The sequence below is a fragment of the Rhinopithecus bieti genome, unplaced genomic scaffold (assembly GCF_001698545.2).
Source record: "Rhinopithecus bieti isolate Rb0 unplaced genomic scaffold, ASM169854v2 scaffold_6710, whole genome shotgun sequence".
In the NCBI taxonomy this organism is placed as follows: domain Eukaryota; kingdom Metazoa; phylum Chordata; class Mammalia; order Primates; family Cercopithecidae; genus Rhinopithecus; species Rhinopithecus bieti.
Window position 1 is genome coordinate 1,712,268 of NW_016805362.1, and position 12,283 is coordinate 1,724,550.

The 12,283-nt window shown below is 42.4% G+C and overlaps 1 protein-coding gene across 2 annotated transcripts in view; it reads right to left on the reverse strand.

Moving 5' to 3' along the window:
• Window positions 1–5,832: 5,832 nt before the first annotated feature.
• The window catches only part of WDR11 (WD repeat domain 11), a 61,166-nt gene continuing 54,715 nt past the window's right edge, over window positions 5,833–12,283 (reverse strand). For both annotated transcript variants that reach the window (XM_017872284.1, XM_017872285.1), the window contains exons 24-29: window positions 11,637–11,732; window positions 10,962–11,127; window positions 10,362–10,459; window positions 9,761–9,906; window positions 8,920–8,999; window positions 5,833–6,793 (exon numbers count right to left, since the gene is read on the reverse strand). In XM_017872284.1, the coding sequence (XP_017727773.1) occupies window positions 6,636–6,793; window positions 8,920–8,999; window positions 9,761–9,906; window positions 10,362–10,459; window positions 10,962–11,127; window positions 11,637–11,732 (744 nt within the window). In that variant the 3' untranslated portion in view covers window positions 5,833–6,635. The remainder of the gene's footprint in view (window positions 6,794–8,919; window positions 9,000–9,760; window positions 9,907–10,361; window positions 10,460–10,961; window positions 11,128–11,636; window positions 11,733–12,283) is intronic.

A 12,283-nucleotide genomic window follows, 5' to 3' on the forward strand; every position in this document is an offset into this window, starting at 1 on the left:
TGCAACATGATCTGCTGAAACAGCTTTCTAACTCCTCAACGGGATGAGGTATATTTTCCTTGGCCTATTCTAGGCGAAGATCAGCAACTTCAAACAAGGGGCTGTTCTTCAATTAAATTCCTGATTGATACACATTTTTGAAGAACACTGGGAAGTAAAAACCTGGAGGACTAAAATGTGTTGTTGGGCAGATAGTTCTTAAGAAAATGATCTGTGTTATGTCTCCCCAAATCAGCCTTGTTTCTTAGGATTCCCTCCCTTCCTTCCATAATATACCTGTGCAAACGTAATGGTTTGCCAATTTCCTCCTTGAATTGTCTCCATTGGATTATATTGCAGACTTGTACATTTTTCACTTCTGATTATTGTGCCACCTCCTGGCCCAGCTCTCTGGGATTATTTGAAGCCCCAGTCATTGGACCCTGTAGGGTTCCCTGACCTGAGATGCGCTTCCCAAGTGGGATGTACATGGGTCCCTGCACCCATGGATTCTCTTCTATGACAGTAGTGCATGCCACTTATTTGGGACACAAATTTTATTTATCTTCCAGCCTGCCTGAAGTACTTTGGCTTAAAAATGATGGGAGGATGCAAAAGATTGGAATAAAGTGAAGATCTCATAGCAGAACGTGTTCAGAAGTATCTGGAGTAAAATCGAGATTTGCTTACAAATATTTCATAACGAAATGGCACTTGGAGTTAAACTTTTCAATCATCTGTTGATGCCTTTTACCTCAGATTTATCAACAATAAGACTAAGGTTAGCCTGGCCGATAAATCTTGGAGTCTCCTGCGCCCATTCCCATGGCAACTTGGGCCTATGAAGAAGCCAGATGGGATGGAGCTTATAACAACAGCCTTCTAAGGAGGTAGGTTCTAATGCACCTAACTGTAGAAAAATTACAAAGGACCTCATACCAGTCTGTAAACAATACGGCAGTTGGACAGCTGAGATTTCATCACCAGGAAGCATTTCGACCCTAGAGAAGGAGTTATTGAACTATTTTTCTGTAAAGACCCAGATAGTAAATATTTTAGGCTTTTCAGGCCACTTGATTCCCTTCTAACTTTTCAGCACTATCATTGAAAACAGCCAGACGATGAACAGGTGGGCACAGTTTTGTTGCAGTAACACCGTATTTCTAGAAACAGGCAGGGATTCAGGCTGCCAGATGTAGTTTGCTGACCCTAAACCTGCAACATCACTGACCAGGAACAGGAACAGCAGAGACCCCATCGTGTGCAGCTTTTCTCTCTCTGCTTCCATGTCAGCTGCCTTGCTTCAAGTGATGGCTCACACCTGTAATCCCAGCACTTTGGGAGGCCAAGGCGGGCAGATCATGAGGTCAGGAGATCGAGACCATCCCGGCCAACATGGTGAAACCCCCGTCTCTACTGAAAATAGAAAAAAAATAGCTGAGCATGGTGGCACGCGCCTGTAGTCCCAGCTACTAGGGAGGCTGAGGCAGGAGAATCGCTTGAACTCGGGAGGCAGAGGTTGCAGTGAGTCGAATAGCACCTCTGCACGCCAGCCTGGAGACAGAGCAAGACTCCATCTCAAAACAAAAACAAAAACAAAACAAAACAAAACCAAAAAATACCCTAACTGCAAAGAGAAAATTGATCCCTCTGGTTATATTTTGTTTTGGTTTTGGTTTTTGAGACAGAGTCTCACTCTGTGCCAGACTGGACTGCAGTGGTGCAATCTCAGCTCACTGCAACCTCCACCTCCCGGGTTCAAGTGATTCTCCTGCCTCAGCCTCCCGGTAGCTGAGACTACAGGCGCCCGCCACCACGCCCAGCTAATTTTTTTCTATTTTCAGCAGAGATGGGGTTTCACCATGTTGGCCAGGATGGTCTCGATCTCTTGACCTTGTGATCTGCCTGCCTCGGCCTCCCAAAGTCTGGTTACATTTTTAAGGCAGTGACTACTGAGGATTGTCTTTTTATCTGTTCTTAAATTCTCAATGATTTGTTCAAATCCCGTCTTTCTGAAGCAGCCCATCAGAGCCTCTTTTTTTTTTTTTTTTCTTGAGATGGAGTTTTGCTCTTGTTGCCCAGGCTGGAGTGCAGTGGTGTGATCTCAGCTCACTGCAATATCCTTTTCCTAGGTTCAATATCCTTTTCCTAGGTTCTCCTGCCTCAGCCTCCCAAGTAGCTAGGAATACAGGTGCCCGCCACCACCACACTGGGATAATTTGAGCATCTTTCTTTCTTTCTTTCCTTTTTTTTTTTTTTTTTTTTTTTTTAAAGAGACGGAGTCTTGCTGTCGCCCAGGCTGGAGTGCAGTGGTGCCATCTCAGCTCACTTCAAACTCTGCCTCCCGAGTTCAAGCAGTTCTCCTGCCTCAGCCTCCCAAGTAGCTGGGACTACAGGTGCACACCACCACACCCAGCTACTTTTTTTTTGTATTTTAGTAGAGACGGGGTTTCACCATGTTGCCCAGGCTGGTCTTGAATTCCTGAGCTCCAGCAATCTGCCCACCTCGGCCTCCCAAACTGCTAAGATTACAGGCGTGAGCCACAGCGCCAGGCAATTTGAGCATCTTTAATTGTCCTTGGCTTTGCTCACTTTACATATGGAAGATGGGAAAGCTAAAAATCATGCCAGGTCACCTGTGGAACCCAGAATGTCCTTATTTCTCTTATACTTAGGACATATTTTATCTTAAGTCATACTTCTCAATGTTCTTGAAAAAAATAAGGTGGGAGTGGTGTTTATTTGGCATTTTTAGGCATCAGGCCAAACACCAAAGAGAAAGGCCTGAAATTGCCTGCAGGGACTCCTGTGAGAGCCTCACCATCTCTCAGCAGGAGAAAAGCAGGGCTTTCCTGGGTTATTTTGAATGCGTGCTGTGTGCTCACCAGACATGGAAGGAAAGAAAACATACAGAACCCTTGCAGGAAAGGCAATGCAAGGCGAAGCGGTGGCCGTCTGTCCTTCCAGTTTCCTCTTAGACCTGACATCTCACTGGATTCCAGCAGTTTTCAGAAGGGCCTTCCAAAAGCCAGCTCCTCCTTCCTTCTTTTAAAGCGGCAGCAACATGTCATCGATTAAAACTGCTGTTACGTTTTAATTAAAAGGGTTCTTTCATTCACAAATCATTCTGAGTCAGTCAAAATAATCTCACGCAGGCTCCCACAGAAACATCCCCACTGCCTAGAACATTCTCCCTTGTGTGCCATCCCTGCGTGGCCCTCCTTTATTTCCGTAGCACTGTTACAAGTTTGTGCCTGAATGCTTTACTTCAGTCACATCCTGTTGCTGAGAATGGAATATCCTGGGTGGTCACAGAGCTCAGGATTCACTGAAACCTAACACCATCCTGAGGCAAGAGGAAGCCTCCAGCAATCAAATAGATGAGAGAGAAATTGTTTTCTTATTTAATTATGTCTACATGTTGAGACTTTCTGATCAGGTACCTGTGTGAGGGACATGAGGCTTGTATGAATCTGCTCTGTTAACTATTTTGAAAGAATAAATGTCCTGCCACTACGACCAAAGCAACGATTAGACCTAGAGCAAGACTGTGGTGGGGCAGCCAGCTACATTCGGCAGAGGATGTCATTAGCAACAGAGCAGGAAACAGGTAACAGTGTGCAGTAGGAAATGGCTCTGAGACCAGCCAAGGGGAAGCACCTACCATCCACCACCTGGCCTTCTTCCTGAAGCCCCACCTCCAGGGTGGCTCCTCCACCCCCACCCAGGCTTTGTGGCAAAGGGAAGGGCCTAGGCCTTGCCCAGCAGCTTCTGTGGGGGCTGGCACTGGGGCCAGGGGCTGCTGCCCTGGAGTCATTCTGTCTTATTCCCAATTTCAGCTGCTTGTTTCAGCCTCGTGAAGACACCTCATTAGTGCGTTGACAACACATATTCTTAACGATCTTTCATGAAAAGATATTCAGAAAGGCTAAATATGAAAAACGATTCACACTTGTTCAGCTCTTGATTTCTAACGCTTGATGGAGGCGAGTATGAGTTTTCAGCAATGTGGCCGTGAATATCACCAGAGATCACCTGTTCTGTTTGGAAGGGGGTTTCCAGTTGTGTCTCGACACAGGCTTGGTCTCTGTCTCTGTGGGAGTCCTAACTGCTAACTAGCCAGCTAGACTGACGCAAACCCAGGCTCTGGGCCTTGTCTGCTCACTGTGTTCACACCCAGCTGCCATGCCCGGCCCTGCTTTGCTCTCACAATCAGGCAATGCCTCAGTACCTATTTGTTGGCCTTAAATCCAAAGCATTTTCGTTTTTCAGAATGCACGACTCTGGTATAAAGCTTTTTCTTTCCCTCTGATTCCTAAGTTTGGTAATTCACATAATGAAGCCTTATCATCCAGTGTGATGGTATTTGAGGGTTCACCCTTTGGAAGTAATTAGGCTGAGGTTGACCCCATGATGCGATTAGGGCTCAAATAAGGGGAAGACAGAGCACCGCTTGCTTCACGTGCATACACAGAGGAAAGGCCACATGAGTACGCAGCAAGAAGGCAGCGCTCTACCAGCCAGGAAGTTCCTCACCAGGAACAAATCTGCTGGCCCCTTGGTCTCAGACCTTCAGCCTCCAGAACTATGAGAGATAAATGTCTGTTGTTTAAGCTACTCAGTCTATGTATTTGGTCATAGCAGCCAAAGCTAAGACAATGGTTGAATAAATACATCTGGACAAATAATAAACAATGTAAAGAAAGCTGTGTTTGCCCGTGGCCTTTAGAGTCTACTGCAGTGTGCCTAGGCAAAGAAAGGGCAGGAAACATGAGCCATGTACAGGACCAATAATGGATCCTGAATTTCTTCTAGAACTGAGAGGCGAAGACAGTTGGACTTCCTGGGTCAAGTGGGGACTTGGAGAACTTTTCTGTCTAGCTAGAGGATTGTAAATGCACCAATCAGCATTCTGTGTCTAGCTAAAGGATTGTAAATACACCAATCAGCACTGTAAAAACGCACCAATCAGTGCTCTGTGTCTAGCTAAAGGAATGTAAATGCAGCAATTAGCACTCTGTAAAAATGCACCAATCAGCGCTCTATGTCTAGCTAAAGGATTGCAAATGCACCAATCAGCACTCTGTAAAAACACACCAATCAGCGCTCTGTATCTAGCTAAAGGATTGTAAACACACCAATCAGCACTCTGTAAAATGGACCAATCAGCAGGATGTTGGCAGAGACAAATAAGGGAATAAAAGCTGGCCATCCCAGCCAGCAGTGGCAACCCGCTCGGGTCCCCTTCCATGCTGTGGAAGCTTTGTTCTTTCCCTCTTCACAAGAAATCCTGCTGCTGCTCACTCTTTGGGTCTGTGCCACCTTTAAGAGCTGTAATACTGCGAAGGTCTGCAGCTTCATTCTTGAAGTCAGTGAGACCAAGAACCCACTGGAAATAACCAACTCCGGACACAGAACCGCTTGCCAAAGCACCGAGCTGGGGACAAGTATTCCTGGGACAGGCCTTCCTTTCCACGGAGCTCAGTTCCTTGGCAGAGGGTGTCAGACTGGTTGGTCTAAGGGTAGAAAGAGGCTACGCTTCTCTTTAAAAATTGTACCTCTTGGTGGGTATGATGTGTCACCCAACAGGCTCAGGAGGGAAAAGACGGAAATGCTCACCCCCTCATCTCCAAGCGCCGTGCACTAAGCCACGTGCCCACCCGGGAACTCAGAGGTAGACTTGCCCGGGGTGTGGGTGTCCTTCCTGCCCTGTGCCGTACTCATGGGATTCCCACATACAGGTTTCTCTGGATACAGCAGGAGCAGCCAGGCTTTCAAGGCTGGACGACCAGATGACGCCTGAGGAGCCAGCTCATCACCTGGCCTCATGCACAGCAATGCAGAACACAAAGGCCTGGAGGGAATTTTTTATTTATTTATCATGTTTGTAAGTTACAGACATTTACGTTTTCAGCAATAATCTATAACAGTTACATCTCATATTTCAACTATTAGAACAGAGAGAACATTAAAGTACAAATACTTCAAAAATGAGGTTACTGTGATGTATCATAAAAGGAGTTAAAATTCAAAATATCAAAGACCTCACCTACCGAACTAAACGTAAATCTTAAAACCTCCTATAGCCTCTGAGCCTGAAGTTACAAAACTTAGTGACTGCTTAAACCAAGGAATTAACAGTTCTGTGTTTTCAAGGTAAGAAAACAAAAATGCTTTGGTAAGCTATCTTTAATACTAGTTTAAATGTTTCTGCCCTGTTTGTATCTTGAAAGACTGTATGTAAGTACAGGCGCAGCATATATTTGAGAAAACACCTCACAAATTTCATTTACTATAGGTTTCTCAATCATGTTTACATTTAATCAATGAGAAAAGTGATTCAGTCTCTTGAATTTTAAGTTAAAAAAATTAAAAAGTATTTCCAGGGACTCTTAAAGCTCTCTCCAAAAGTATAAAATATTATATACTTTCAAAATCTTAAGCATTCACATTCTTTCTGAGATCAACACAGGATACAAACTTACTCCCAACATAGACGCTCATGTGCTTTTGGGCACACATAGCCTTAGAACATTGGTCAAACAGCTCACAGGACCCTGTACTCCTCTTCATCCTGGACTGTGGTGGTGACCACAGTCAGACCAGCCCCCTCCCATCTGCCTTCCAGGTCAGATTCCCTGGAATTTATTAAGCTGTCACTCTTCGATGCGTTCTTCCTTGGAGGACTCAAGCTCATTTAGTAAGTCTTTGCCAGCTGCTCCAGCTTTTGAAGCAAAGAGAACTGCTCCCTGCTTAAAACCGAGGTTCTTCAAACTCCTGGCATAATCTGCATATACAGCAGTGATGAGTTTCTGTAAACCATAGCTAAGGAAAAGAAGAGTAAAAAGGGCTGTGATGAGGCTCCGCACAGGCTCCCAGAAACAGGAAAGGTGAGTTGCGTCTGCTCTGCTGGCTGCTCGGAAGGGACCTGGTGTCCACAGCGGGCAGCATAGGATGAACACAGGAGCCTTTTTGTAGGCGGAGGGTGATTCCCGGCTATAGGAGGCCATGTCTCAGTCTGTACCATCATTACCTTTCGCATCAGCTGAGGCCAAAGCTTCTCCTTCCAGAGGACTCAACCAACATCCTCCCAAATTCTCCCACAACCTACACTCAACTAAAGATTGGAAGATGAATGATATGAGAAGAGAAACTTAACCTGCATATCTTCATTCCATTTGAAAGTCTGAGAGGCTGGCAGTTTGGGGGCAGATATTTATTTCTCAACATATTTATTTCAAAACCCAGTACCTGGATGTTGGGTTTTTAGAAAGCCCTGCCTATTGTTTTTTAAATTTTTTTTTTTTTAAACAGCCTATTGGGTATTCTGTGCTGATGCTTTGATCCTCAAAATAGATACACTGAACCAGTCACCTTCCCAATGACTAGGTACATGATCTTGAGTAGGCTCAGGCTTTAGTTTAATTTAAAAAAACCTTTCAGTGTAGGGCTGGGTGGCTCATGCCTGTAATCTCAGCACTTTGGGAGGCCAAGGTGAGAGGATCGCTTGAGTTGGAGTTTAAGACCAGCCTGGGCAGCATAGACCTGCATCACTACCAAAAAAACAAAACAAAACAACAACAAAAAACCCAGGCACAGTGGTGTGGACCTATGGTCCCAGCTACTGGGGAGGCTGAGGTGGGAGGATTGCTTGAGCCCAGGAAGTCAAAGCTGCAGTGAGCCATGATTGTGCCACTCACTCCAGTCTGGGCAAAAGAGAATGACCTTGCTTCAAAAACAGGAAATGTAATAAAGGACCAGTCTTTTCCAATGTAAATCCTTCACGACTGATACATTCATAAAAATTTGTTTAAGACTAGAAAAAATATAAAAATTAAGATATAAAAATGCAATCTCCAATTTTTATTATTAGATTCCAGTTCATAAAATTACTTTGTTAAATTGCTATCCAAGGTCTCAATGCTTACCTTCAATTTTTGTGCCTATTTTATGGAAGACGGGTAACATACATTGCCATCCATGGACAAGTACTGCAATAAAATATGAGAGATGCTAAGATAAAAGTATATATGCTGTTGTCACATAGGAGGAAGTGAGCCATTAACAGGAAGAGAGATGAAGTTCATCTAAGAAAAAGCTTTATAAAAGATCCTTGAATTGTGTCTATATATATATATAAAAAGACATATATGAAGACATATGCCTATATATATATATATATATATATATATATATAAACACAGAGAGAGAAAGAGGGAGAAAGAGAGAGAGAACCATGTAGCTGCCATGTAGAAATGAGAGCAAATTTAAGAATTTGAAGCAAAGTGCAGTGAGCAGCAGCAGGGCCACATAAGCACTGGCCCAAGTTCATTCTTTTCTGGTCCTGGGAGTTGCATTCTCAAGTTCACTCTTTTCAAAGAAACCAGTGTTGCTGAAGTGACATTTAGAAGAAATAAAATGTTCCGGCTGATGGGTGGATCATGGTGGCTGGGCTGAGCAACACCCCTCTTTAAGTGCTGTATTTTGTACCATAGCATATTGTCATTAGAGGTGATCGTGGGAATCTTTTTTAGTTATTCCAGTTTATTTTTTCTAGATAAATACATAAGATGTATTCCATGGAATGCCTGGTCTGGAAAAAGTACTATCTGAAAGTACCAGGTCCTTCTACCTGTTCCCCAAATCATTCCTTCATCTTCTTTTTAAATTCAAACAAGGCTTGGGGGCCCTGTCCTCTATAGTCCTTCCTGCCTCCCTCCATTCTAGTCAAAGCTGACACCTATGGTGCAGCCACCTTCTTTTCTGATTCTTTGTCCTCTAATTTCTCCCTCTTTCCTGACTTTGGTGAATCAGAAAATCAGAACATGGATCCTTCACAATATAATATAGTTCCTGTCCAGGCAGCACAACTAAGGGAAATTCCAAAACCCATGCATGTCACTTTCTTCCTCGTCACTATAAAAACCTTGCAAAGGATATCTGTGTCCTCAGTGACTTCAAATGCTCCATACTTGAGGCAAGCTTCCACAAATAAGGCCGCTCTATCAAAGTATCTCATGCTGCTCAACAGAACAAAATAAGAGTTATGCTTTGTGATTTATGTCACTGGTGGGCAGCACCATTGAAGAGTATATTTCTGTATAAAGACATTTACACATTTTCCCTGGAAACCTGCGTACTGCATTAAGATACAAGCACTTTTCTAAGCCCTGGTTTATTTAAAAAAGGAGGGAAGAATACTCACATCTCCAAACCAAGCTTTTTAAAATTAATACTTTAAAAAATTGTGAAATAATTTAAATACACAAAAATCTACAGAGATGACAAGTGCCCATGTACCCAGTGTCCAGAGTTGACAAGTAATCTTTTGACATATGTCCTTAATCTACCTCCCTTAGTTTTGAATAAATGAAATGCTCCACAATTAGTGATGGTTGTTCCTCTTCCAGATTTTCAGACAGGATGTCTCCACCTCACCATGCCTTCTGTCACCTCTCCCCCTGCTCTCTGGGCCTCCTCTCAGTTGCTCTAGTCAAAGCTCAATGGACCCCAATTCTCTGAAGACTTTTAAATTCCTTTTTACTAGGTGCCTGTTAGGTTTGATCTGCATATTAGTAGGAAACTATCATAGCTCCCAGACCAAATGAAGACATAATGAACATGGACAGTTCTACTCTCCTTTGGGTTTTTTGACAAACCTGAAATGTATACTTCTTCTTTCACTTCACACATTAGTACCATCACCTGCTAGAACCACGAGAGAACATGAAGTGACTGCTCACGGGCAGTCCTGAGCAGCCCATGTGAATGCTCGGTTTACCTGTGAAGCGTCTCTGCCACGCTGAAAAAGCAGCCCAGAGAGAGGAGGACCAGGAGAGCCTTTGATTTCTGATTGACTTGTGGAGAACAAAGGTGGTCAACCCACCGCTTTAAAACATCTGCACACTCCTCAGGATTCAAACGGACCTGAGAAAGATGCCCGTGTTAACAACAAAAACATCCTGCGCTTATAAAGAAAAAATAGTAATTCAGTTAAAGTGAGATCTGTTCCTGTGAAACACAGGCTAGGCTCTGCTTGACTAGAACACTGCCCTGAAGCTGCTGCATACCCTGAATAATGCTAAGTCTGTGCCGACGGGACCCAGGGCCTGGCTATACCTCTGGACTGTAGTTCAGGCTCAGACTCTGGGAGGAAGAGGAGGCAGCTGCTTTTACTTAATTGCTACCAATGCAAGATCCATTTTTAAACAAGTAATGCAATTTACACTTATAAAGAATAGGAAAAGGATGAAGGTTGCAAGAAAATATTTGCAAAGCAGCTTTGCAGGCCAAAAAATGTTTCTAAGTCATAAGTCCAAAGTTCAGGACTGAACTTTCTATCCCAAATGTTGAGGCACCTACTGAAACTTGGAACAACCTACTTTCGCCAGCCATGCAGCCCGATTCCACTCGCCGTATGTCTGCAGGTAGCGACAGGCATCTGCAGCCTTGTCTATCAGACAGAGCAACTGAACGCCCTCTGAAAGACAAAAGCACATCCCCTCAAGTGATATTGCAGCTCTTTCTTTGAGAAGTCATTAAATAGTTAAATCCCCATTTGACCTTATTTAGTCTTGTCCATTTTATACCTACTGAAGACAGGCTTGATTTAAATTTTGAAACATAATATTAAGGGTTTTACTGTTATTACTCAAGTAACCAGGGTAGGAAGCACAATACAGTCTGGAGAATAAGTAGGGAAAGCATAGTTCTCTCACAGGTTTTATTGTTCTGGTTTGCCTAGGATTGTTGGATTTATGCCTATTATCTCAGCAATTATTAATAGTGCCCCCTTTCACTCTGAAAAGTGTAAACAATTAATTCTGGTTTAGACAGTTATAGTCATCTGATTTATAGGCAGCAATAATTCTTTTTCTTCAGCATATGTAAAAAAGAAAGAAATGTCCCTACTAATCAAATACTTTACTGGGAACAAGGTCTCATTTTTCAGAGAGATGACAAATACATCAAGTGTGCCTTACCTGCCAGTTTGCCATTGGCAATCATATTTGTCGCCACCAACTTAATGGTGCTCTGAGAGGGGCCTGACGAGGTGACAGTAGTGACTAAACAGGCTTTCAGTGAATCACAGTAATAATGCTGGTTATCTGCACTTGTTTCCAACAGCAACTGCACAGCTCTGTCTGTCTAGTAAGAGAAACGGTTTTTCTAATTACGAGAACATTTTCCTCCAACATAACTTTTTAAAATTCATAATGTGGAAAACTAAAGGAAAACACTCATTTTCAAAAAATGCAATTGAATATTTTGTTTACAAATACAAAAATTAAACAGAGGTGCTACACTACCATTTTGAGACAAATATAAAGCCAGAGTCTGGTGTATCTACGTGCTTGAGTAATTGCCTATTTTAGCTTTGCACCAGTCAATTCAGACACAAAAGCAAAACAAAACAAACAGCTGGGCTCCACTGGACATTATGGAAGTCTAAATTACAAGCTGGTTAACCATATGTTTTTACTTTCTTATGAGGTTTATTGGTATTATTTTGAAAGAAAGCCTGAACTGTCTATAGGGAAGGAGGTACATTCAAGGGGAAAATACTATGAGATATATACATACAGATATATTGCTCTGAAATACTAATTAACTAGCAATTTAATGAAGCATGTAAAGAGTTATAAAAACTCACATACTTGACCCAAGAGTAGGAGCTGGTCTGTACATTTCCTTGTATGATCATAAGTTGACCGTTTCACTTCCTGTAGATTAACCCTTTCTAGCTGAAATTTCTAGAATTGGAAAAAAAAAAAAAGAAAAATTAAGCCTGGATTATAAGAGTCTGGAATTATTTAAATTTTACTGTACTTAATAAGATCACTTTAATAAACTACTTTGCCTTTTCAGGTTAATAATCAACTCTACAGCACTCCAAACATTTAATAAGAATTTGAAAAGAAAAAATGTTGATAGATATTATCACTTGAATGCATACCTGCCTGCCTACAGAAACTGACGCTTAAGTAGAGCTGGATAAAAAACCTATGTGCATTGAAGTATTCTGCAGGAGGTTAAAGAAATTATGATGCGAACAGCAAATTCAAATCAAGTGTATAAAATATTTGTTATTTATAGAAAATTAATGACAATTAAAATGAAGCTAACTTAAAAATGTAGACAAATTAAACAATTAAGACTGTTTAATAATAAAATTTTAATGCTTAGTAAAAAACTCAGTAATTGCCTATGAGCTTTTCAAATCCTGAATCAGGCTTTTTTTAATGCAAATGTACCAAGGGCTTCCTTCCTCTCCTTCCTTTCCTTCCTTTCCTTCCTTCTTTCC